Source organism: Fukomys damarensis, unplaced genomic scaffold, assembly GCF_012274545.1.
Source record: "Fukomys damarensis isolate Sample0158 unplaced genomic scaffold, DMR_v1.0_HiC HiC_scaffold_2, whole genome shotgun sequence".
Classification (NCBI taxonomy): domain Eukaryota; kingdom Metazoa; phylum Chordata; class Mammalia; order Rodentia; family Bathyergidae; genus Fukomys; species Fukomys damarensis.
In genome coordinates, this window is record NW_022900914.1 from 7,694,716 (window position 1) to 7,720,366 (window position 25,651).

General features: G+C 40.9%; 1 protein-coding gene across 1 annotated transcript in view; it reads left to right on the forward strand.

Moving 5' to 3' along the window:
• Selenoi (selenoprotein I) overlaps positions 1-25,651 on the forward strand; it is a 39,926-nt gene that overhangs the window by 527 nt on the left and 13,748 nt on the right. Inside the window, exons 2-6 of the mRNA XM_010604832.1 lie at positions 12,743-12,811; positions 13,627-13,735; positions 16,278-16,352; positions 21,321-21,583; positions 22,570-22,678. Coding sequence (XP_010603134.2) covers positions 12,743-12,811; positions 13,627-13,735; positions 16,278-16,352; positions 21,321-21,583; positions 22,570-22,678 — 625 coding nt within the window. The remainder of the gene's footprint in view (positions 1-12,742; positions 12,812-13,626; positions 13,736-16,277; positions 16,353-21,320; positions 21,584-22,569; positions 22,679-25,651) is intronic.

The following is a 25,651-nucleotide window of genomic DNA, read 5'->3' on the forward strand; positions in this document are numbered from 1 at the left end:
GGGGGCTCGGGGTCGGGGAGCGAGAGCGCATCCTAGGCCCCCGCCCCGGGGCCGCACGCTCCCTGGAGGCTTCTTTTTCCTTGGGAGAGCTCCCGAGGACGGTGGAGCGAGAATTCCCTTCTCTCTTTTTACCTGTTATTAATTATGATTGCTTTTTAGCCTCCTGAAAGGATGCAGTTGTCTTCGGTAATATTTTAATAGTCTTCGTTTGAATGAACTTTGTACCTGCCTTTCTTGCACACAACTTCAAAGGGGGGCCTGATGGTCTGGCAGAGGAGGCTGTGGAGGGGAGTGACTTACCCAGGCCTTACCTGGGGTTCTTTCTCAGAAAAGAGGCTTCCTCAGCGGCAGCGCTTGGCGCTGGGGCTGTCAGATGAAATACGTGGGCACAGGAAGGAACTGTGTAATGGAAAGAGGACAGACTTTCGAGTACAGGTAAACCTGATGCCAAAGCCACGTTTCTTTATTTGGCCCTGGGCAAGTCTTTTTTTTTTTGTTTTTTCCTTTAAACCCCACTCAACCTCTCTTTTATGCTGGTGAGCCGGGAAAAGAGTTTCTGCCGTTCAAAGTGATTGTAAGGTTTTGAGAAGCGCCTATCACACAACGAGCCCCCAGTCCATGCTGTTTGTAAGTCTCTTTCACGTTCTGATTTCCCTGCACGGTTCGCTTACCAGTAAGTGACCCCACTAACCATCCAGTCGCCCAGGCCTGCAATAGGGGTTTCAGCCTTGCGTCTTTGTTCCCTGTGGATCTTCACATCTTGGCTTAAACTTCTCAGAAAAGCCGTTCCTATGTACAGTATCCTTTCTCCTCAAGAGTGCTCTGTTTATTCACGATGTTATTCTCAGTGTGCCTTTCCATTAAATGTAATTAATGCCCAAGCGATGAGACTTGGCTAATGGGCCATCAAGGCTGTAAGCACTAGACATCGAATCCACATTTGTTGGAATGTATGAATAACTGGGTGAATCAAAGGATTTGGTTTAACTGGAATGGAAAAAGCAGTAAGGGGCCTTAGAATGTTCCTCTGCTTTCAAGCAAAGTTGTGCCATACCTTTTTGAACTGTGGGTGGAAAGAGGTTCCAGAGCCTTCTTGGGAACCCAGGCTAGGACTTTACAACTTTGACTGCAGAAGGCCGTTAAGGCCAGATTCCTCCTAAGTTCTATCCCCTTTTTCTTATCTGCTCAGTACTGTAAATATTTACATGTAAAATAGTTTTTACTTTACTAGGACCTGGCTTTCAGAGTAAGTGCTAATAGAATAGCTATTTTTATTTGTAACAGTATCTAATAGGGTCTCTCCATTTTCTTGCAAGCAGTCTTCTCTAGGATTGATATTTTCAGCTGGCTAGGTATGTTGTCATGTCAGAAATGTAAATGTGGATTTTTCTGTCGCTGTCTCTTCTGCTTCTCTTACCTCAGTTCTTGTGTCTGACAGAGTTCTTATCATCCCGAAAAACAGAGGTCAATTTAGCAAGTGTCCAGTGCTCACTACGATAAAGTTGATGTTATTTTTAGTTACAGCGAGGCTTTCTTTGGGAGAGAAAAAAAAGAACAGAAATTTATAACCTAAACTTAGTATAACCCTCTTATTAGAGGGTTCTTTACTCCTTGCTGCATTCATATTAAAAATATGAACGCAGGGGTGTTCAAAGGGAAAATCTGTGTGGTCAGTTTTGCTGGAATGTGAATTGCACACAGAGGTCTTTCTATCTTGCGTTTCCATTGTGTCATTGCAGAGAGTAAGAATTTTTATAAGCTTACTGAATTAAAACAATCTTTTCCTCTCATAAATGGGAAGAGTCAAAATACTCAAATTTTTATTTCCTGCTGTGACCATTTATAATAGAGTAAAGAGGTGCAGAGAAAAATAGGTACTATAAAAGCAGCTGGTGGAAAAATTACTTTTGAACCAATTTAATTTCTTTACCTTCCCCAGAGGTACATCAGAGAGCTACAGTTGGAAACCTGGCAGTTTCACAGAATATCTGCGAAAGGGGATCGATCACACACAGATGTAATTGGGTTTCTGTAGTAAAGAGCTGCGTAGTGAAGAGTTGATTTTCAGAACAGAAGAAAGCATGGGGTAGATTCTGTGTTACAATACTGTCTTAACACTTGTATTCTCTGTTGTGGTACCTAACACCATTGTATTAAACAGCTCTTAATAATTCATTGAATGCCTGCTTTGGCTACTTTGTTAGGACATGAGCTCTAGTAAGGCAGGGCCAATAGCTGCCTTGTTCAATGTGACCAAGAGCTAGCACAGTGCCACGAACAGCAGGTGCCCAGGGAATGTTGAAGGATTGAAAATGGAAAAGAATATAAACCACTTTGGAAGTTTGGTAAAAGGATATCAGGAGGATACTTTTGCATTTTGAATAGTTGACTACCACTGCAATTATTCTGTTTCTTAACAGTATAACTTCAGACAGTTAGTTATGTTGAGGGATTTCACCCTTAGGGCTGTCATCTTTCCCCTGCACCCGTCCTTCTGTCTGGGTGTTGTAGTTGAGGGATTTTCCCACTTAAGGGCAAAACTGCTGTGTGGGTTGTCTAATCCCAGATGGGGAAGGCGTGTATTGTATTTGATAGTGTAGCAGCAGTTTCCAATTGTATCATTTTGCTTCTGAGAGGAAATGCTGTGTGAACTACTGTTGTTGACTTGGTTACAAGAATAAGAACAAAGTAAAAGATAGGTAGTAGTAAGTAGATTGTTCTCAGAGAGGAAGGGGTCAGGAGGTGAGGGGAGGGAGGACAGGAAGGGATAAGGGATAAAAAAAGGAATTAAGATGTGTTATGTACATGTATCGCCTTCCCACAAGGGATGTAAACATTGTGTCACATACATGTACTAATAAACTAAACCTAAAAAAAGAATATAATATCAGGATGAGTTGGTTTCTGCTATTTTGGTAATTAATTAACTTGGCTGTCAACTGCAGTCTGATTACGGGAATCTTGATAATTGTGAATTTATTAGTGTTACCATTAAGAAATTGTAAAGAGAGGGCCGGGGATTTAGCTCAGTGGTTCCGTGGCCTCCTGCAAGTGCAAGGACCCGAGTTCATCCCCAGTACCAGGAAAAAAAACAAAACAAAAACACTTCCAAGAGGTTGTAAAGAGAGGCTGTTTGCATCTTGATGGCTGTGCTACTTTACTGGCCTTCTACTTTACTGGTTCACACAGTTCGATTGTGTTTATTAGGCAAGCATTTAGGAGGGGGCCTCTCTGTCAGGTACTGCCAAGTTAAGCTAGGCTGAAATTCCTGACTTCAAAGAACCCAGTTTGGTGGCATATGGACATGTAAATAAACAGTTATAAATAGTCAGTGCTGGGTGCTTTGAAGAGCCCAAGCAGCTTCCAGGAGCTCTGGTTGGAGGAAGGCTTAGAGCTGAGAACGTCTTCCTAGATGATGGAGGTGAAGGCGCAGTTGTGTGGAGAGATGAAGGCTGAATGTTACCAGGAGAAAAGGGAGAAAAAGGTGCCACAGAAGAGAGCAGTACAAAGGCGGAGGCCAGAGAGATTTTCTGGGAACCACGTGAAGTTAGATGACATGTTCAGTTGTAATTGGGGAGTAATAAGACAGGAAACGAGAGGGAGGTGGAGTCCTGGCAGAGGCCCTGGATTTTGCCCTGTTCAACAGTGTTTCTGTGGGACAAGGACTGTTGGTGTCAGAATCACGGGGGAGATTGGTTAGCATTTCCTAGGTCAGTGGTGGCAAACCTATGGGATGCTGTTTGTTATCATTGAAAGCTCTAAAAGGTTCACCATCACTGCCCTAGGCCTTTTCTGGGTGATTTAATATTGAATTGCCTGCTCTTACCTGCATGTTAAGTGTCTTATGTAGTTTTATGGCACTTTCTAGTGCAAAAGGTTTTGTAGGGGGGCTATTGCAGGCTTTTTTTCTTTTTCTTTCTTTCCTTCCTTCCTTCCTTCCTTCCTTCCTTCCTTTCTTCCCTCCCTCCCTCCTTTCTTTCTTTCTTTCTTTCTTTCTTTCTTTCTTTCTTTCTTTCTTTCTTTCTTTCTTTCTTTCTTTCTTCCTTTCTTCCTTTCTTTCCTTTCTTTCCTTTCTTTCCTTTCTTTCCTTTCTTTCCTTCCTTCCTTTCTTTCCTTTCTTTCCTTTCTTTCCTTTCTTTCCTTTCTTTCCTTTCTTCCCAAGTTCTGGCTTTGTAGTTCAGAATGGCCTTGAACTCGCTGTGTAATCCAGGCTGGGCTGAAGTTGTGGCCATCCTCCTGCCTCAGCTGCCTGAGTGCTGGGACCTGTACAGGCATGCATCACTGTGCCCTGCCAGGCTTTTAAACAGGATCAGATTTAAATTTTGGGAGCTCACCCTGGCAGCGTGCTCTGGAGACCTTTAGGATGCTTCTGCCTTAAAACTGTGTAAGAAATGTTAAGGTCTGAATCAAGGTAGCAGGGATGGAATGGAATGGGGATTCCAAAGATAGAGGTCACACATTGAATTTGTCCAGCAGGTATGTTTCATTTGGCCCTTTGTTTCAAACATTAGTATCTGTCCCATAAAAGTGCAGATTGTTGGATTGTTTTGAAAAATCAGAATGTTGGATAACACTGACCCTAAATTTCATCTTCCTCTATTGGCTGAAGCTGCCTAGTGCTTGATCTCTTTAGCACAGCCTTTGGCTCTAGTTGTCATTTTCCTACCATCTTTCATGCAGATCTGTTTGGTTCAACCTCCCTGTTGATCAGTGGGGTTCTTGATTTAAGATTGACAGCCGGAGACTAGTGAGAGGTGGTGTGCATGTGGGGCACACATAAAAGGGGAGGAGGAGGCTGGGTAACTCACGATCTGGTAGGATGGGAGGATGGGTAGAGGCGGCAGTCATTGAGGCAGGGTTTTGTGAAGCTCTACACTAATCCTCAGAACATGGCTTTTTTAAACAGTAGCCTTTTGTGCAGTGCACTTCTGTTGGAGGGGAAACATGAAAGTGTGTGGTTTGTGGACTTGGAATTAAAACAAAGCAAAAATTCTTATTCTAAAGAATTATTATATGTGGTTGACTTGTCCTTAGAGAAATTTTCTGTAATAATTCCAAAAACTGGAACGCTTTCCTCCTGAGCCACAGTAGAAACAGTAGGAGAAATCCTTGATCTTTTGATTTTCTTTTCATTTATTATAGCTGCAAGCTGACTGCCATCGCACATGTTAATTATGGCATTACCCAGATGTTGCAGTTGATTCAAGCATCACTCTTCTTATTTGTGCCTTGATTGCCTTCACGAGTTTCCTCTCCATAACAATGTTGCCACGGTCTTAGGTAAAGATTTAGAAATGTCTCATTGAATTATTTTCTGCATTTGGCAGTGACAGAGGAATTGTTGGTTTGTCTGTCTGTCTGATTTTGTGGTGCTGGGAATTAAACTAAGGCCTTGCCTGAGGTAGGCAATCACTCTGCATTGAGCTACAGCCTGGGAGGAGCCTTTGGGAGGGGCCTTTCTAAAGGTGTGAAAGAAGGCCAGTGGGGAAGTTCTGCAGAGTGATGGAGAGATTCAGCAGTGGGGAGACTTTAATCTTTTTTTTTTTTTTTTTTCTATATAGCCCAGGCTGGTCTCGAACTCACAGCAATCCTCCTGCCTCAGCCTCCCAGAGTGCTGGGATTACAGGCGTGCGCCACCACGCCCAGTGGGAGACTTTATCTTTAGATATTTGTGGAGGACACTTCTTGACTGGATCTTTACTTTTTTCTCAAATATCAGTTCACTGAGGATGGGTTGTTTCTGTACCTGCTGAATGCTTAATATGATAAACTTCACAGAATGCGAGTTTGCCCACTGCGGAATGAGATGTGGGGAAAGCTGTACTAATCAGAGACTCGGAGGCTGGAAGACCATGGTCTTTTAGAGGCACAAGGAAGTGGTGGGTGTGTGTGGGCCTTAAACTTTCTATGTAGCCCAAGCAGGCCTCATTTGTGATGATTCTCCTGCCTCAGCCTCCCAAGTGCTGGGATTATAGGCATGTGCCACCAGGCCCAGCCAAGTAGTCTAGATTTTTGAGCTTGAGGTATAGCTCAGTAGTAGAGTGTGTGTTTAACATGTACAGGACCCTGGATCCAATCTCCAGCAACACCCTCCCCTCCATAAAATGGTCTCGGACCTATAGCTTTCCCAAATAAAATCATGTTAGGTCATATCTGTCTTTAAAAAATGGTTATCTCTCGAAGATAAGATGATACTTTTAGAAATGTTTATTTTCAGTTACTAAGTAACAAATTACAACAGTTGTGCTGGTTTTGTAAAACATACTTTTTTTTTGGTGCATTGCTGGTAATTGAGCCCAGGGCCTTCACACACAGCTATGTCCTAGCCCCTTTGTTGTTTTTTATTTTGAGACAGGGTCTCACAAAGTCTCTTTAAGTTGCCCAGGCTGAGCTGAAACCTGCCATCCTACCTCAGCCTCCCAGGGTGCTGGATTACAGGTGTGTGCTTTTTCAAGGTCCATGGGAGACTTCTCCAGACCACCAAGATGGAGTCTCCTGTGACACCGTGTTACCTTTGCCATACGACGTGTCCTTCAAGCCAGTGACTATATTCAGCTTTGCTGGATGCAAATTAAAGGTTCCGCCCTCAAGAAAGGGAAATGAGCCACGAAGGAGAATGATTATAGGGGGCTGGGGCGTAGGACGTGTCTGCCACAGATCGGAAGAGAGCACTGTATACTGGAAGGTCTTCTGGGAACACGAATTTCAGGACCTTGGATCCAAGGAGTTCCGGCTTGTACTCAAGCCAGGATAGGATAGTCTGGTTTAAAAGAAAGCGATCAGTTTCAGAGATGTACTCTGAGGTGACTTGATCTTTACTGGACACAGAAAGACTTACAGTTTTTACCTTCCTGTTTACTAGCTATGTTAATCTCTGGGTTTTATGGTCTTTATGTAAATGGAGGGAGGGATAATTGTCTATTTTATCATCTCAAATGAGGGAAAAGATAAAATGATAATACATACAGATGCAACACGGTATTGTTAGTAGGGGACAAGAAAGCGTTTTCCCCTTGTGAGGTAAAAGTTGCTATGGACCAGTTCCTGGGGGAGCAGAGATCTGTTTGGTGAAGGAGCTCACTCTTCCTCTCATCACTGATGGATGAATTGCACACTGCTGTTTCAGTAGATGTGCGCAGAGTTTGTACATTTGTGGTTACTGAGTTTCTGCTTTGTGGCAGAAGCAGAAGGGATCAAGTCTCAGAACTTTCTCCATATTGTCAACCTTTTCTTTATATATCTCATTGTGCCTGACATTTGTATGTGAAAGGCAGTTCTTTTAACTTCTTTGATACTTGTTGAGTGAATAAGTTTTTAATAACTGGGATCTCTTGTTTTATGTTTTATGCTCAGTGAAGGAAAACTTGCCCAGAGGTTGGAGGATCATTGCTATAATACTCTAATAGAAGGTTGCAAGTTCTAGCCCAACTCAGGCAGGCAGCTTAGCAATTTAGTGAGACCTTGTCTCAAAATAAAAAGGAAAGAGCTGGGGAAGTAGCTCAGTACAAAGGCCCTGGGTTCAATCTCCAGTACCAGAAAGGACCGTAACCCCCCCACCCCAAATAAATAAATAAAAAATAAAGAAGGGTGGAACATGTTAACCACAAGCCACAACAGGGGCTTCTGTCCCCGTAAAGACTTACATTGAAACATGGTTGAGTGTTGAGCCTTATCAGCAAGGGGCTGACTTCAGCACCATGCCAGTCCTGTGCCTGGGCTTCCATGGAGAGTTGGCATTTTTTTCTTTTTCTTCTGAAGTGGGTTTTGGTTTTGTTTTATTTTTTTGCAGTGCTGAGGATGGAATTCAGAATTGTGTGCGTTAGGCAAGAGCTGTACCACTGAGCTACATCCCCAGCCTCTCCTGAGTTCTAAAGATCGGTTGATAATGAGTGTTTAGCTTCTGCACTGCAAGAGAAACCACCAACAGAGCTAAGAAACAGCCTACAGTGTGGGAAAACATTCTTAACAGCTGTTCCTCAGACAAAGGTCTACTGTCCACAATATATAAAGAACTCAAAAAAAAATCAGACCCCTCCCAATTTATAAACCCAATTCGAAAATGGGCATCTGAAATCAACAGACGTTTCTCAGACAAAGAAGTAAAAGCAGCAAATAAACATGAAAAAATGTTCAACATCAGGTCATTCAAGAGATGCAGATGAAAACACTGAGACCCACCTCACCCCAGAAAGAATGGCTGCTAGCAAGAAATCCACCAATAACAAATGCTGCCAGGGTTGTGGGGAAAAAGGAGCCCTTCTCCATTGTTGGTGGGAGTGCAGACTGGTGCAAGCACTGTGGAAATCAATATGGAGAAACCTCAAAGAACTAGGATAGAGGTTCCATCTGACCCAGCTATCCCTCTGCTGGGTATCTTCCCAAAAGAATTAAAAGTATCATACCACAGCGATACATGCTCACCCATGTTTATAGAGGCACAGTTTGTAATAACTAAAACTTGAAAACAGCCTAACTTCCCATCAACTGCAGACTGGATAAAGAAGGTGTGTGTGTGTGTGTGTGTGTGTGTGTGTGTGTGTGTGTGTTTGTGTTTAATAAAATGGAGTACTACTCAACTATAAAAAATGAGAAACTAGAGACATTTACAGCTAAGTGATGCACATTGAGGGCATACTCTTAAGTGAAATGAATAGGACCCATATATGTAAATACTGAACAGTTTCTCTGGTGTGATAATCTAAAAGTGTAAATAATCAAAATGTATAATTGATATTGTATAATAGGGAAAAATGTCTAAAGGCGTAGGGGAAGTGGGAGGGGTAGGGGAAAGCTAAGAAGGGAAAAGAAAAAATAAAGAGAAAAGGAAAAAAATGGAAACAAAGTCTCTGTAAATAGAGAAGGGTGGAGAGGGTGAAGGGAGGGCAGGGGAATGGGAAAAAAATAAACACCAAGATACATCATGTAAAAGTGCAAGATCCCAATGATGAATGTATTTGTATACCTAAAATGTATCAATAAAGAAAAAAGGGGGAAAAGTACGAGTATGAGTGTTTATTTCATTATATCTGGGGAGTTAATATGAATAATAAATATACTTCATACAATGATGTGCTCTTTTTGAAACAAAACTTCCTTAGATGATTTTGAACTGAAGGGATTTAGATAGATAAACACAGCCCCTGTATTAGAAATCATTTGATAGTAAGAGTCCTGGTCTCCTGACATTGATTAGAAGACAAAGCAGGGCAAAGTCTGCTGCTAATTTTGCATAGAGGGCATTACTGGCACTCAGTCCATATAGGAGAGGCCTGAGGGGTCCAGGCCACTGTAAATCTGTATTGGAAGACTGCAGTGTGATTTTGTTATGACAAGAAATTAGTAATACCTTGAGCAGCATGCAATGTTGAAGGAAGAGAGGCTTATAGCCATCCATTTCGAGCCACTTGAAACCTTCCTTTTGCTCTTGGTCAACCTTTCTGTTGGATTAATAACATTGGATTTTGGTAGCAAGCAGGGATTATCAGGCTGCAAGCCACCTGTTTTTTAGTTTTTGTTTTTCTTTTTTTTGGTGTTTTGAGACAGGGTCTCCCTTTGTAGTTCAGACTGCCCTGAACTCACTACATTGCCCAGGCTAGCCTTGAACTCGCACTGATCCTCCTGCCTCTGCCTCCCAAATGCTGGGATTACAGGCAGTCACGCCACGCCTGGCACCACCTGTTTTTATGAATAAAGTTTTATTAGAGCAAGGCTGTACTTAGAAGTTTACACATTTTCTGCAGCTACTTTCCTATTTCAGGGGCAGTATAGCGTATTTGTTACCATTCTCTCTCCAAAGCCTAAAATGTTTGGCCTTTTACAGAAAAAGCTCTCCAGCCCCTTGTCTAGTAAACTAGACCTAGATGATGAGGGAAATTGAAATCTTGGCAAGAGGAGCCTCAAAAGGGACATGGGAGGGATAAAGGGAAGATCTGGGTGTGGCAGGAGGAGCTGTCTCCAAATATATGAACTGTCATTTTGGAGGAAAATTGGACTCTTGCCTGCTTAATTTGCTGAGCAAAATGAAAACACAGGATAGGAGATATTGGGTGGGGGAAGCTTGTCAGTGTATAGTGAAATTGTTTAACATTGGATTGGGTTTGCTTTTGGAGGAAATGAACCTTGATTTGGTTTTGGTCATCGGGTGTTTTAGGCTGGCTGACTGTCACCCACTTGTCTAGATGAAGGTCAGATGTGGAAGGTAATGTTAGGGTAGACTTGTGCCCTGAGATTTTTGCCTTGGAATGCTTCTGTTAAGCTCCAGCTGAGGTCCTTGAGCATTTTCCCAGGGCCTTGTAGGTTACTGAGCCAAGCTAGTCACACTAGGTGTTAACCGGACTAGGTACTGGGTTTGGGTTTTCTGGTGTAGGCCAAAGTATCATCCAAAGCAGAATAAAAGGACATTTAACAGACATCAACAAGTACCCCAAGTCTAGTTTAGTACTTTTAGAAGTTTATATTTTGGATTTTTTTTCTTTACATGTGTGGGAGGTTTAAGTTATTTTTCTTATTGGTTCACAAGCTCATTTAGAGTTTTTGTGTATCGAGTGATACATGAGCTTAAGAGATACTCAGGTATGTAAGGTGAGACACTGTATGTTGTTTGGGTTTATTGTTTGCTGTGTTTTCCGATCTCATATTAATCTTTTCTTTCTGTATTTGAACTCATCAGCTGTTATTGAATGTCAAATAATCCAAGTAGATAAACCGGCCTTCTTTTGTTTGGTTCTGTATTCTTATCTGACTTTTATTTTGGTCTCCAGAAGGAGAGATTTAAAACGAGCTTTTCATATTAAAACACCATCCCCTAGAGACCTTGTTTGAGATCTAAGTTAAAATTATGAAAAGCTGCCGAATGAGACTCAATCAGTAAACATTTGAATTAAGAGCATTATACTTTGTGTACTGTGTTGAGTGTTCACGTGATATCTTAAACCGTTTTCTTCTGATTTGAACTTAGCACAACTTTTGTAGTTTGCAGAGGAGGTGGACTTGAAGGGGTGATTTCCTGGATGACCTACCCTGCTTTGGGGTGCAGACCTCGGAGAAGGTCCGCCTCTCCTGCCTCTTCCACTGCAGCCAGAAGGGTTTGTAGGGTCTTCAGACCCTCAGGTGTGTAGACTTCAAGCCGGCTGATCTGTTAGTTTGGGAGGCCTTCATTCTGCAGAGGTTCTGAGGCAGTGGTGTGTATTGTGTGGGAAAGTTCTGTCAGCTGGAGAGTGACAGTTGAAAGCCTAGAAGAGTTGGAAGTATAGTGGAGACAGGGAGACTAAGGGGGTGGGTTCCTGCCGAGTCTGGGTGCAGCCTTACAGCCTGTAGCTCAGGCCCTGAGCAGCAACCACTCTCTCCTTTTGTCCCGGTTGTACCATTATAGTCAGATGGGGCTGGGGAATGGAGGAACTTCAGGCGTGGAATCTGCTCAATAAAACGTTTGAATTCTTTGCTAGCAGTATTTTAATTATTTTCTATTTATTTACTTTTTTGTTCCATCCTACTTTGAAGTGTTGAAATACTGAAAGTAGCTCCTCCATATTCAGGAAGAAATTTGACCTTTAAATTATGATTTAACATATGTCAGCTATCAAATGTTTTCCATCTATGTCGTGAAGGTATGAAACATAACCCAAACTTTTCAAACATGTGAATAGTCTTAATATAATTCAAATGTCAGGTGGTTGAATTAGGGTTTTACATACATAGAATACAAAATTTATTAAAATGTCCTTTGAATTTTTACCAAATAGCTCAGTAATTAGAGTAAATAAGCTCCACTACCATACAATGCTAACCTATTGTTGTCTCCTTTGCTGACTTATGGAATCTGCTTTCTTACTATAAATGGGTCCATATTCCTTTGGTGCTCAAAACACATATAATAATATTAGCTATGTTACATTTATAAGGGTCGGATAGTGTTGTAAGTGCTTCACATATGTTATGAACTTACCTAATCCTTGTGACACACCTTTGAGGTAAGGGTGATCATCCTCACTTCACAGGTGGGTAAATAAAGGAAGATGTAACTTACCCAGCAACTAGTATACTAGTAAGGTACCGCGGGGGAAACTACATTCCTGTAAAGTGGGAGGGAGGAGGGAGACGAGGTGTGTGGTCAGTGTTTGACAGGATATAGTGTGTATTTTACTGACCGTGCATAAAAACTGAGACTATGTAAGCAATATAATCCTTTTAACTGAAACACTATAATGTTATAAAAGTTGACTGAGAGGGCAGAATGTCACTGATTATCTTGGCAATTTGGACTTTGGATGATTGTGTGCGAATGAAGAAACAACCACAGTATGATTGACTCTGATTTGGGGTCGATCTTTAGATTTCCCGTATGAATGCCTCCCCTTCTTTTTCCGGTATTGGGCATTGAACCCAGAGCCTTCACACTGAACTGCATACCCACCACTTTTTCCAGTTTTTAAAAGTTTGGGACAGGTTCTCACTAAGTCGCCCAGGCGAGGCCTGAATTTGCAGCCTCCCAGAGTGCTGGGGTTACAGTCGTGTGCCACCCTGCCTGGCCAACCCTTCCGTCTTGCCATGACAGTAGTACCTGACTGTGCTTTACAGTCTTGTCCCTATTTATATTGCACTTCTAGTGTGGTTATTCAGGTGAGGACATCATGTAAATAGGTGTATTCTGTAGGTTATTTTTGTATTATTATTTTCTTTAGGAAAATATTGACCTATTTGCTAGTATGCAGGCATTAACTCCAAATATTTCATTTCTTAACAGTACAGTGCTGTGGATACCAACCCACTCTCTCTGTATGTCATGCATCCATTTTGGAACACTGTAGTGAAGGTAAGATGATTAATGGGCATGTACTTTTAAATTCAGTTTTACGTGTTTTAACCTGTTTTATAGCGTGTCAGGGGTGCAGCTTTTAGGTTAGGAAGATACCTGCACATACTATACTGTCTGTCTTCTGAGTTCTGCAGTGTAGACCAGGCTGGTCTTAAACTCACTGTGTAGCTCAGGATGGCCTCTGATTCTCCTGCCTCAGCCTCCCTAGAGCTGGGATTATAGGTGTTCACCACTTTGCCTGGCCTGACATATTACACTTTCTATTTTCCTTCCCCTTAGTCACATATTTTTTGCTTTACCTCATTGTTGAAATCTAAATGTATATAATGTAATCTATCATAATTTTAAAATGCCTTTTAAAATTTTCTAAAATTAATTTTATGATTATAAAATATTTTAGCTTTTTGGGAGGGGGCAGGTTCTCTGTTAGTAGTTCAGGCTGACCTTGAGCTCACTGTGTAGTCCAGGCTGGGTTTGAACTTGTGGTGATCCTCCTGCCTCAGCCTCCAGGGTGCTAGAATTACAGGTGTGTGCCATTATGCCTGGCAAAACGCTTATTTCTATCAATTGCAGATTATGGTTTACATTTTAATATGTATGACTCCTGTCTATGATCCTTCACATTAATAGTTTTTTTTTTTTTTTGGTGGCGGGTACCGGGGAATGAACTCAGGTCCTTGCGCTTGCAAGGCAGGGCACCGAACCACTGAGCTAAATCCCCGGCCCTTAATAGTTTTTATTATGGCCTAAATTTTCATGTGTGGTGTTTATCAAAGATTCCTTTAATTGTTTTATAATTATTTTGAAAATAGGTATTCCCTACTTGGCTGGCTCCAAATCTGATAACCTTTTCTGGCTTTCTGCTGGTTGTATTCAATTTTCTACTTATGGCATATTTCGATCCTGACTTTTATGCTTCAGGTAAGAATATTACCTTAATATAAAGTTTAAAATATCTGAGTAGAGAAAATTGAGGTATAGTTGGTTATTTTCTCACTCTGCTGTGGTACTTGTATTTCTGAAAAGTTTTGGGTGTTAACAAAGTTATTTAATATGTCGTAATTGCATAGAAAAACTATGTTGTGTTGTGTTATATAGGTTTCAAATAAGTTCTAGAAATATAATACTATTTTGCCTGTTGAATTTGTTATGCTAGCTAAAAAGCAATGAAGTTTTGGCACATAATAATTACATTTGCATGAAGACAGAAATTTAGGGTACCAAAACTACTTAAAAATGAATTCAAGCAGGGCCTAGCATACCCATCATCCAGGAATAGCCATCTCTTCCGTTTTTCTAGTCATGGAAGGAAAATCCCCTTTCCTCTAAAGGGGATGTGGTCTGTCCTTCCCTCTGTTCATTCCCTGCTGTAATGACACCCAGTTTCCTCTGACAATGCTTCTTAGACCTAAATGTTTGAAACATTTTTACTAGGTACACAGCGATCACATTCTTTATGGGGAATTCTTTTTTCATCCCCTTCCCCACTCCTCCCTAAATATTTTCCTCTCCTCCCCTCTCCTCTCCTCCCCTCTCCTCTCCTCCCCTCCCCTCCCCTCCCCTTTCTTGCTTTTGCCACTGAGCCCCATCCCCAGCCCACCCTAAATGTTTCTGATGTCGGCCTCAACCCCTGTTGGAGAAGACCGAAGCACTTTGGCAGCCAGTGTCCCTCCCGCTCCCTGCAGCATCCTTTCCTCTCTGCTCTGCCACACCCGGCTGGTCTCCCGGCCACAGGAAAGAATCTGGAGTGTTTGAAGGCTGAGGGGAGAGTGGGAGACAGGGTTTATTGTTATTGTTCAGCTACTTCATCGAGTGGAAAGGAGTAGAGAGGTGGAGGCCAATGAGTAAATTTTGCCTTTAAGCTGGAGAATTTGTTTTCTGATCAGAGTACCAATAACAGCCAGTGTGGTAGTGCATAGCTATAGTCCCAGAACTTGGGAGGCTGAAGCCAGGGAATTAGAAGTTCAAGGCCAGCCTGGGCTATGGAGTGAGTGTCAGGCTGCCTGGGACTACACATGAGACCTTGTCTCGAAAGAACAAACAAGAGCAAAACTTCTAAATGATGTAGTCAGGGGTCTTAGTGTTATAATTTGTCTGTTTTATGGACTCAGCAGACTTTGTGGACTGGCCAGGAAGAATCAACAGCCATTGGGAGCATTATTTTGTAGGAAAATTTGAAGTTTCAATCACTTAGCATTAAATTCTGAATATTGAAACTATGCATGTGCTGAATTTTGTCAACTGAAACTTTCAGCTTGCACACCTGAAAATACAGCAAAATGGTCACTGAAATCTTAAATACCAACTCAGAAGCATGAGAAGATCCTAAAGTACCATAAGAATAATCAGTAAGATTACATTTCATTAAACATGGTTTTGGTATGGTGAGGCTTTTTGTTGTTTAGATTTTTAATTTTGTCTTTTAATCTTCAGGAAATGCTAAAATATTTATTTTTGTAATTAGAAATATCTGACTGAATAAAATTATTACCTCATTATTCAGAGAAATACGAATATGTAAAATTATGTACATTTCTTCAAATTATAGAACTTGAAGGACTAATAAACCAGCAAGTCCCAGTAAGCTTGGAAAATGCAAGATAGGAGAGGGAAACAATACATTCAGGGTCACACCACGGATGAGTTAGAGGCAGGCCTAGAACCCAGACTTTGGATTCTAAGTTGTTTCATCATAGGGAAAAAAGTGAGACCCAGACAGTTTAGATGACTCTGCTGCCCAGATTATCTGGTTGAGGAAATCCGCCTGTAACCATGCAGTGAGAAAGTGTAGTATGAAGGCTGTGTGTCTGTCAGTGGCTTTTCTGTTGCTGAGACAAAGTTCCTGGAGCCACAATTTGGGTACGGTTCCAGGGGACTCAGTCTGTGGTTGGGTGGCTCGCGGGCAGAAGCTGGCGGGCCGGGCAGAACCTTTGCTCGCCCTGGTGGTCAGGAAGCAGAGAAGGGAGGAACCAGGGGAGAACGGTCCCCTTCAAGGCACACGCCAGCGTGTACCCCAAGGAGCCCCACTTTTCTGACCAAGCTTCCCTCCGAATGTGAGACTTTTGGGGGCCCTTTTAGATCTACACTGTAATGTGTGCAAACATAAGTTTGTAGTATAATCATAAACAATAAGAATTAGATTACATGCAGTCATTTTTATAAATTTTAAAAATATATTATTTTTCATTGTGGGTGATAAGTAATTTTCAAGTAAAAGGGGAACCCTTAATCTTGAATCACAATACAAGCTCAGTACTTATTGCTAATGCAGGGTTGAGGAGTTACAGCTTTGGTTTTGGCAGTTCATGACAAGTTTTACTGTGAGTTCTGCGCTCAGCATCCCGTACTTGAATCTCTAACAAAGAGAAACATTTCTCATTGTCAGGAAGTAACGGTAAGAATAATTATGGAAAGAATAATTATGGAAAGACTGTATTCACATCTCAGTTGCTTTCATTTGCAGCACCAGGGCACAAGCACGTGCCTGACTGGGTGTGGATTGTTGTGGGCATCCTCAACTTCACAGCCTACACGCTAGGTAAGAAAGTGGTAAATACCGATTTTAAACATTTCCCCTTTTTATTAGTGTGTGTTTGCAGCACAGAGGAATATGACACATTGGCTCTGTTTACTTTCCTTTCCCTTTCAGTTCCTCTTGTCTTCTGCCATCTCTGGATCCCTTTCCGATCTCCACATCGTCTTATCTCCCTGTCCTCCTCTTTGAGCTTTGAATTTCTCATGTAAGAGAAACCATGAAATATTTAACCTTCTGTATCTCATTTATTTTACCTAGCATTAGGATTTCAAGGTGCATCCGTTTCCTTACAAATGACTCATACACATCCTTCTTTATGGCAGTGTAGTACTCCATTGTCTATGTATACCACATTCTCTTTATATGTTGATGAACACAGAGGCTGCTACGAAGAGCCAGCTGTTAGGAGTTGTGCTACTAAAAGCATGGGCATGTGTGTATCACTGTAATACGATGTCTCTAACTCTTTCAGGAAAACCCAGAATCAGGTGGAATTTTTATTTTTATTTTTATTTTCTTTTTGAGCAGTCTCCATAGTGGCTATTCTAGTTTACATTCCCGCCAGCAATGTAGAGGAGTTCATTTTTCCTCACAACCTCACCAGCATGCTTTGGTTATTGCGTTCTTGATGCAAGCCATTCTTTGTAGGGTTGGAATCTTGGTGTTGCTCTGACTTAGATTTCTCTAATGGTCAAAGATGCTGAATGTGTTTTCATGTACTTATTGGCCATTTGTACTTCTTTTGAGAAGTAGTCACTCATTTCAATTGCTCATTTTTTGATTGTGTCTTTTATTTTGAGGGGCCTAATTTTTAAATTCCTTTATACACCTTAGATATCAGTCCTCTGTCTGAGGAATAGTCGATACAGATTTTTTTCCCATTCTGTCAGTTGGCTCTTAACTGTGTTGGTTGTTTCCACTGCTCTGTGCAGAAGCGTTTAAAGTTGGTAAAATTCCATTTGCTGATGCTTGGTGTTATTTCTTGTGTAGCTGGGGTTCTGTTCAGAGAGTCCTTGTCATGGGCATATGGTGTCTTCAAGAGTTTTCCCTATTCTGTCTTCCAGCAGATGAAGTGTTTCTGTTTTAATATCTAAGTCTTTGATCCATCTTGATTTTATTTTGGTACAGGGTGAGAGATAATGAGTCTAGACTGATTGTTCTGCATATGGATGGTCAGTTTTCCCAGCACCATTTGCAAAGCAGCCCTTTATCCTGCAGCCTGTGTTTTTGGCCCCTTTGTGAAAGATCAGATGGCTGAATATGCCTGGCATTGTTTCTGCATCTTCATTTCTGTTCCATTGCCTTGCACATCTGTTTTTGTACCAGCACCATGCTGTTTTTGTCACTGTAGCTTTGTAATATAACTTGAAATCTGGGACTGTGAGGCCTCCTGCTCCTAGGTATTTAATTAATTAATTAAGTTTTTGGAAGCTCCGATGAATGGTATTGTTTTCCTATTTTCTTAGTGGGCTCATTGTTGATATACAGGAACACTGTTGATTTCGTGTATCAATTTTGTATCCTGCTATTTTGCTGACTTTGCTAATTCTAGTCTTTTAGTGGAGATTTTTGGGTCTTTTATGTAAAGGTTCATGTTATCTGTGAATAAGGAGAGTTTGACTTCTTCTTTGCCTGTATGGATCCCTTTTGTTTCCTTTTCTTGCCTGACTGCTCTGACTGATGTTTCTAGGACCTTGTTGGTGGGGGTGGTCATAGTGGACCACCCTTGTGCTCTTCCTGAAAATACTGATTTTAGTCAGTGGCTGGTTAATCAGCCACGCCCTAAATTAACAGTCTCATAAGCTTCATTCTTTTTAACTAGAGTTTATTAATATCCTGTTCAAATTGATATATTTAATTTATGAAATATATCATCATTCACCACTCAGGATAAATAGGAGTTGGCAAAGTACTAATTATAGGCACATCTATCCCACTGTCTGTTTTGGTAAATAAGTTTTCCTACTGTGCATTCATTCCCTCGTGTACTGTCTGGGGCTCCTTTTCTGCAATAAAGACAGTTGAGTGGTTTGCAGGAGGCCCACAAACGGTTTGGACCCCAAAGTCTAAAACACTTACTTTCTGGCCCTTCGTATTTGCCAGCCTCAAGTAAGACGTTTCTGCTTAAGTCTGGGAAGCAATAGTGATGTAGCAGTTGCAGAATGGCGAGGGAGTTGCTGTAATAGAACGCAGCGGGAGGCAAGGCAGTGATTGGTTCTTTCTTGGTAGCGGGTTTTCAGTGAGGTCATCCGCGTGGCTTGTCCTGCAGTCTTCCCTCCTCCTTTCCTGTGTTTATTTCCACCTAGTTTTTAAAACAGTCTGTTTACTTACCTGCTTCTCAGTCGTCTGTCCTAACTAAAATGTTAGGGCACGGAACACCCGGTGTCTAGAGCATCGCCTATGTAGAGCATCTCAAGTTTGTAGTTTTATAATGCAGGTAAAATAGTGGATGCTGACTTCAAGGCGCTCAGATCTTGTCAAATAAAAGACGTTTCTCATGTGCAACACAGCTCATCACATGATGATGTGGTGGAGCGAGCCTATTGGAGTTTGGAGAGGGAGAGAAGGATTAGGGGACGCTGCAGTTAAAAGTCACGTATTGAAGTAGAGGTTTTGTGCATCTGTTGTTAAAAACGAACAGGCTTTCAAACGCTGCTAAAGGACCCAGTTGTCAACGACTGCTGCAGGGAACAGGGAAAAAGGCGGGTGGCTCGTGAGCCTGACTTTGGACAGCATTCCCTAAGAGCCTTTTAATATCCTGTAAGATCTTCCTGTTCAAGTCTACAACTTTCTGGCAAAAATCCTGCCCTCACACGAACTATTTGTTACCAAACCTGTCTTTAACTAACATGAAGCATATAATTTTTATTCTACAGAGTGTGACTCTGTGTGCATTTTTCTACAGAAATATCAGTGTATGCGATCAATCCCAGGTCATAGGAGATACCGTTGATTTTGTTCATAATGTATATAGAATGCATCCTGAATTACCTTTCTAAAATGAAGTTCTTAAGACATACCTGGGACACCAGACTTGTGAAGCTGGAATAGGTTCATTGAGAAAACTTACAAAACCTAATTAATAATGTATTTCATGATTTTAATATGATATAGCTGTACAGGAGCTACAATGAAAATAGGAAATTATTAAGCCAGTGAATAATGGAAAAGACTTTTAGGGGATATTTCAGGTACATGAGGGCAGAAAATTTCCCAACCCTCTGTAACAGACCTGCAGGGTTTGAGCAGGGGTTTTGGGATTTATCTTTTCGGGTATTCCTTCTATAATGTTTATGAAGGCTGTCTTTGCTATGGACTGACCCAGTCACTGAGGATAAGACCGTGGTGAGCGAAGTAGGCGCAGTTATTATAGGGACCCCCCACTCCCCAGTGGGGACAGAACCCCAGGCCACGTGCATGCTAGATACCCTACCACTGAGTGCACGCGGGCCGCTTTTCTTTCTTTGTAACTAGGTTTCGTTATGTCTTCCTGTAGCAGGCTCCTCTGTTTCTTCCCCTAAATTAAGCCATTCCTTTGTGCTTTATTTTCTCCTTGGCTTTCTCTTTTCCTCATTCTCTGGATCCTCATACTTAACATTCTTACTTTCCACAATCCCCACGTTTATATCTAGCCCCCACTTGCCTTCTGTGTTTCTGGTAATACTTTGGGATCGAGCTCAGGTGAATAGCCACCAAGCCTTTAGTCACAGTACCTAAAATTATCGTCTTTCCTCTCACCACTCTTGCTGCTGCCTCTGACTTCTTTCTATGAACACTGGTGCTCTCTTAGTCACCCAGTCTGAAACCTGTTGAGACTGTCTTCTCTTCAGCCCTTTCGTCTCTTTCGCAGCATTCTCTCCTTTTTATTTCCTCAGTGTTCTCCTGTCCCCAGCTTTCCATTCCCACTGCCCTCCATCTCCATTTTGATCCACTAATTATTGTCCCTCTCTCTAGCCTGTCATTCACAAAGATGTCACGTGGATTCTCTTAGAGCATCGCTTTCACTCGTCAGTTCCCTGTTAGTGCACCTTTCAGTAGCTCCCCGTACTCCCTCACACCTCTAAACTGCCTCAGACCTCCTCCAGCCTTTTTATATTGCTGTCTTCATCTGGCTTTTAGTCAAACTACATTTCTTGCATTTTTTTGAATGTGCAGTATACTTTTCCATCTCAGTGTTTATTACTGGTTGTACTCCTTCCTCTTGAAACGGTATATTTCTTTATCTCTTAGCTACTGAAATCCAGCTCATTCTTTATGTCCTCTCTCAGATTTCCTCTTGTCTTAAAAGCCATTCTAGGTTATCTTAGCCTGAAGATCCCTTTCTTTGCCCTATGTGACATTTTTGTGATTTGTGACACAACCATACCTTTCTTTATCATGTCTGTCTCTTTCTCAGTTATAAACACTCAGAGGACGAACTTAGTTTATTCTAAGATGCTTATAATTTTGCAGCACCAAGAATAGTGTATTGCACATTTCAGTAAATTCAGTTTTTATATTTGCTGAGCATTGTACATTTTTTGAAAGCACTTGAGAATACGGCAGCAGTAGATTTGTGAAGAAATGACTGATTTCACACGGGGTGAATAGGTGTTGGGACTGAAGTACTTAAGGATCCTTGAGCAAGGAGTGGTTAGATAAATTGGAATGAAAATATTAAATGTTAAAGAATATGTTTAGTAGAACAACCCAGTTGGGTGGTTTGGCAGAACTAGAAGAATTCAGAGTCCAGCCAGATACTTCTTAGATCTAAAATTGACACCATTCAGTGTGCTATACATTTCGATTTTTAGATTATACTTTAAAGAACTGTGCATTTCATTTCTCAAACCTTTGAACCGTGGGAATTATGGGCATGGTTTTTATAGTGCTGGCTGGTAGCTACACTTAGCAGTTCTGTGATGTACTGATTTGGTTTTCCCACCATACAGACACAGGTGTTGACTGTTTCTCGTGTTGTTTTTGTTGCAGATGGTGTGGATGGAAAGCAAGCCAGGAGGACTAATTCCAGCACCCCGTTAGGGGAGCTTTTTGACCATGGCCTGGATAGTTGGTCGTGTGTTTACTTTGTTGTCACTGTATATTCCATCTTTGGACGAGGATCCACTGGTGTCAGTGTTTTTGTTCTTTATCTCCTGCTCTGGGTAGTTTTGTTTTCTTTCATCCTGTCCCACTGGGAAAAGTATAACACAGGGATTCTTTTCCTGCCATGGGGCTATGACCTTAGCCAGGTGGTAAGTATGTGTTCTGTGTTTAATTTTCAACACTGCCATGGTGTTTTCAGAAAGTTCTTGTCATTCATTCTGTATTGCCCTTATGCTATTTTGATTACAACTGACATGTTCTTTTCAAAAACAATTAAATCGGGCTGGGGATTTAACTCAGTGGTGCTGCCACGTTCCTCACAAGTTTGATCCCCGGTGCCGAAAAACAAAACAAAACAATTAAAAAAACTTTTTACTTGTTCCTGGAAAGTTTCAAACATATAAAAATAGAGGAAATATTATAATGAAGCCTAGAGTATCTACTACTTACTAGGCAGTTAGCAGCATATGGTGAGCCGCATATGGCCTGGTCTAGTCTCATGTAAACCCTCCCTCACTCCTTTCCAGTTGTTTCAAAGGAAATGTGATAAATATTTTGCCATTTATCTCTCAGTGATAAAAACATATTTACAGTTCCATTATTACACCAGGATATAACAGTTAATGTTATTAAACACTCATTCACTTAAACTGTTGATTTTTATTAAAAAAAAGAGAAGATATTCACACGTAACTAAATTGTTGGCTTTTGTCTTCATTGCCAAATTTCAGTGAGTAGAAAGCTCTCTCTTCCTTTAGTGCTGCCATTGGACCCCAGGCTTGATGTTGCATTTTGCCCGTTTGGCCCTAAGCCCTCAGAATCTGGAGGGTGTTGGAGGAGGTGGTTGGGTGGGCAACTTGGATCAACTTATGACTCAACCAGCATACGGGACGCTTTTGAAACGCTCCAGATAATAGCCAGTAGAAGCTGAAAGAAGTTAGTTACTTTATGGCATTGTTGACGACGGAAAAAAAAAAAAAGGCAAGCCTTGCCACATAACAAATTTTAAGAGTATTTCTCGCATTTATTTCCTAAAACTGTTTGACTAGACTTAATGTTGTGTGAAGCTCTGTCAGCTCCTGGTCTCTTCAGCTGTTAATGCCTCTGTGTGCTTTTGTCTTTGTTTTCCTTCCAGACTATTTCTTTTGTCTACATAGTGACTGCAGTTGTGGGAGTTGAGGCCTGGTATGAACCTTTCCTGTTTAATTTCTTATATAGAGACCTATTCACTGCAATGATTATTGGTAAGAAGCTCCGTGTCAAAGCCTGTTTTAACCATCACTTTGTTATCAAAAGCCAGTGTTTGACTGTAACAAGTAATGGCACTCCTGTCCCTGCCTTGCAGCAAGCAGAATAGTCCTATAACTGTATAAGACTTCAACCTAAGCATTACAGAAAATAAAGTTTCTTTTTTTTGATTTTTTTGTTTAGCACCAAGCTTTTTCTAATCAGAGGGAAATGCCAAAATAGGTCACACAGGCCTTGGAAAGTAACCGTTCAATTTAACCTAGACTGTATTGGAATATCCACAGTTAGCTGGACATTTGATACAGATTTCATACTTACTTCAGTGTTGAAAAGTAGTAGTTTATGTGGAATAGAATAGTTGAAATGTAGAGATGAATCGGTGCACTTCAGAAATTCAAGTTAAAAATCTTTTCCTCTCAGATACCCTCCCTCCTTCCACTGAGCACTTAAGGCTTTTTTTTAATTTTTAAATTTTTTTTTTATTTTTTGGTACCAGGGATTGAACTCGGGTCCTTGTGCTTGCAAGGCAGGCCACCGATCCACTGAGCTTAATCCCCAGCTGCTTAAGGCTTTTTATAGGGTAATGTTTCCTTTTGATTTTAGTTAAAGTGACTATCTGCAGAATGACTGAGTCAGAAGTATGGAAAGGGATAAAGAGGAACAGGAATCTGGGTCACTGTTTTGAGCGCACCAGGAATGGCACTAAGGATTTTGTAGAAGTAAAAAGCATACCTGTAGGCCACTGCTGTTACTTACCTAAGCCTGTCTCCTTCTGTCAGTGAAGTATGGCAGTAGAATGGAATTAAGTAAGGCTTAGAAACTGCTAGAAACTGTCTACTAGGCATGGACGGTGCTTGTATTCTGGAATTTTGAAAGCCTATAGTCTGGCTTTCTGAGAAGGAGTGGTTTGGGCCTTTTTCTGTGACTCAGGACTATACATTTTAGAAACTACCCTGTAATAAAACAAAAATTCACTTTTTTGTATCTGTATAAACTGTTACTTCTTTACCTTGAAAAGGTTACTTTTTTCTACTACTGTGTGGTGAATCTTGATTTTAGCAGCTTGTCCTATGGTAGGTTTGCTACATTTTACACTCAGTTATCAAAGAAAAAATGTGAAAATATGTCTGATATATGAGCATATTTTTGAATTTTAATTGTACTCTTTATTATTATTATTATTATTTTTTTGGTACCGGGGATTGAATTTGGGCCCTTGTGCTTGCAAGGCAGGCCACCAAACCGCTGAGCTAAATCCCCTTTAATTGTACTCTTTAATAGACACAATTTTATTTGTAACTTACAAATTCATTTGAATTCTCTAAAGTAAAACAAAAGCCCATTTGTTTCTTTCTGTACAAAGAAAGTAAGCAGCTTTCCCAGTACTGTGTCCAGCAGGTACAAATGGATAAAAGAACCGTCAAGCTTGTGCCATTAGTTCCTGCTGATATTGGTGCTGAGTTAGCTGGATGGGCGGAGCCTCAATGTGGGGGGCGGGGTGGAAAAGGCTGGTAGGAGGGGCGTGGCTTGTTAGCCATTATGGAAGGTCGCCATCTTTGGTTGTAGCCGACAGGCTATCAGGGTAGAAAGCAGAATTAAGTCTCTACTCCCTGCTTTTTGTTATAAAAAACAATTGAACATCTGCATTCTTTGTAGTTTTTCTACTTTTATGTAATAGATTCCTATGTATCACCACTTAGCTTCAATAGTCTTTATTACCCATGTCAATCATATTTCAAACGTACCACTTCCCTCTAAACCATGCTTATTTTCTCATATATAATCTGTTATATTTCCCACAAACGTATTGTTTCTACTGTATTTCATTCTTCCCTGTGCATCTGACTTAGTGTATAGTTTTTTTTTTTTCCCCTAGAATTTTGAAGTTCTTTTAGTATTTCTTGTAGTGTAGATATAGTAGCAATACATTCTTTGTATTTATATGAAAACTTTTTGTTTGTTTGTTTTGTTTTTATTGAGACAGGGTCTCACTATGTAGTTGAGACTGACCTGGAACTCATTAAGCCTAGGCTCGTCTCGAACTCACAGTGATCCTCCTGCCTCCGCCTCCCCAGTGCTGGGATTATAGGCAGGCACCACCACGCCTGGCTTGAAAACATTTTTTTAATAAATTTTGTTTTTTTGTTTTTTGAGATAGGCTCTCACTATGTAGTTGAGACTGACCTGGAACTCACTGTGTAGCCCAGGCTGGTCTTGAACTCACAGTGATCCTCCTGCCTCAGCCTTCTGAGTGCTGGGATTACAGGCATGCACTACTATGCCCGGCTCAATTTTGTATTTTAATATAATACAAGTAGATATTAATAAAATATAAAAGCTGTTCTATGAAAGAATAATTTTTCATAACAAAAGTGATTAGAGAATAGCAATGGTAAATACACTGTGTATCGTGATCTAAATATATTTTCATTTGCTACTCTCTCAGCTCATTTTCTAATAATATGCCTTTCTTTTGCCTAAAACGTTTTAAGTATTTGCATAATACCTCACATCCTGTATAATGAAAACATGTTGAATTTGCTTTCTTTTCTCTCCTCATTTCCCCTCTAATATCCTCTAAAATCCATTGTTTCTGAATCACCTTATATATCCCTAGTACCCTGTATGTAAGTTATTATTTTTCCTTTCTTTTCTTTTCTTTTTTTGGTACCGGGGATTGAACTTGGGTCCTTGCACTTGTGAGATAGGAGGCAGCACCACTGAACCAGATCCCTGGCTCATTATTTTTCTTTTCTACTTTCAAGATTCTCTTTTTAAAATCTTTGGCTTTCGGAAATGTGACTAGGATTTTTCAGGCATTGTTTTCTTTATGTTTGTCCTTACTGTTTGTTGAGCATATTAGGTATGTTCAATCTGTAAGTTAATGTTTTTGACTGTGTGTGGGAAATTTTCAGACACATTTTTTCAAATTTGTTATGCCTCTTCTAGGAGATATATACACACACACA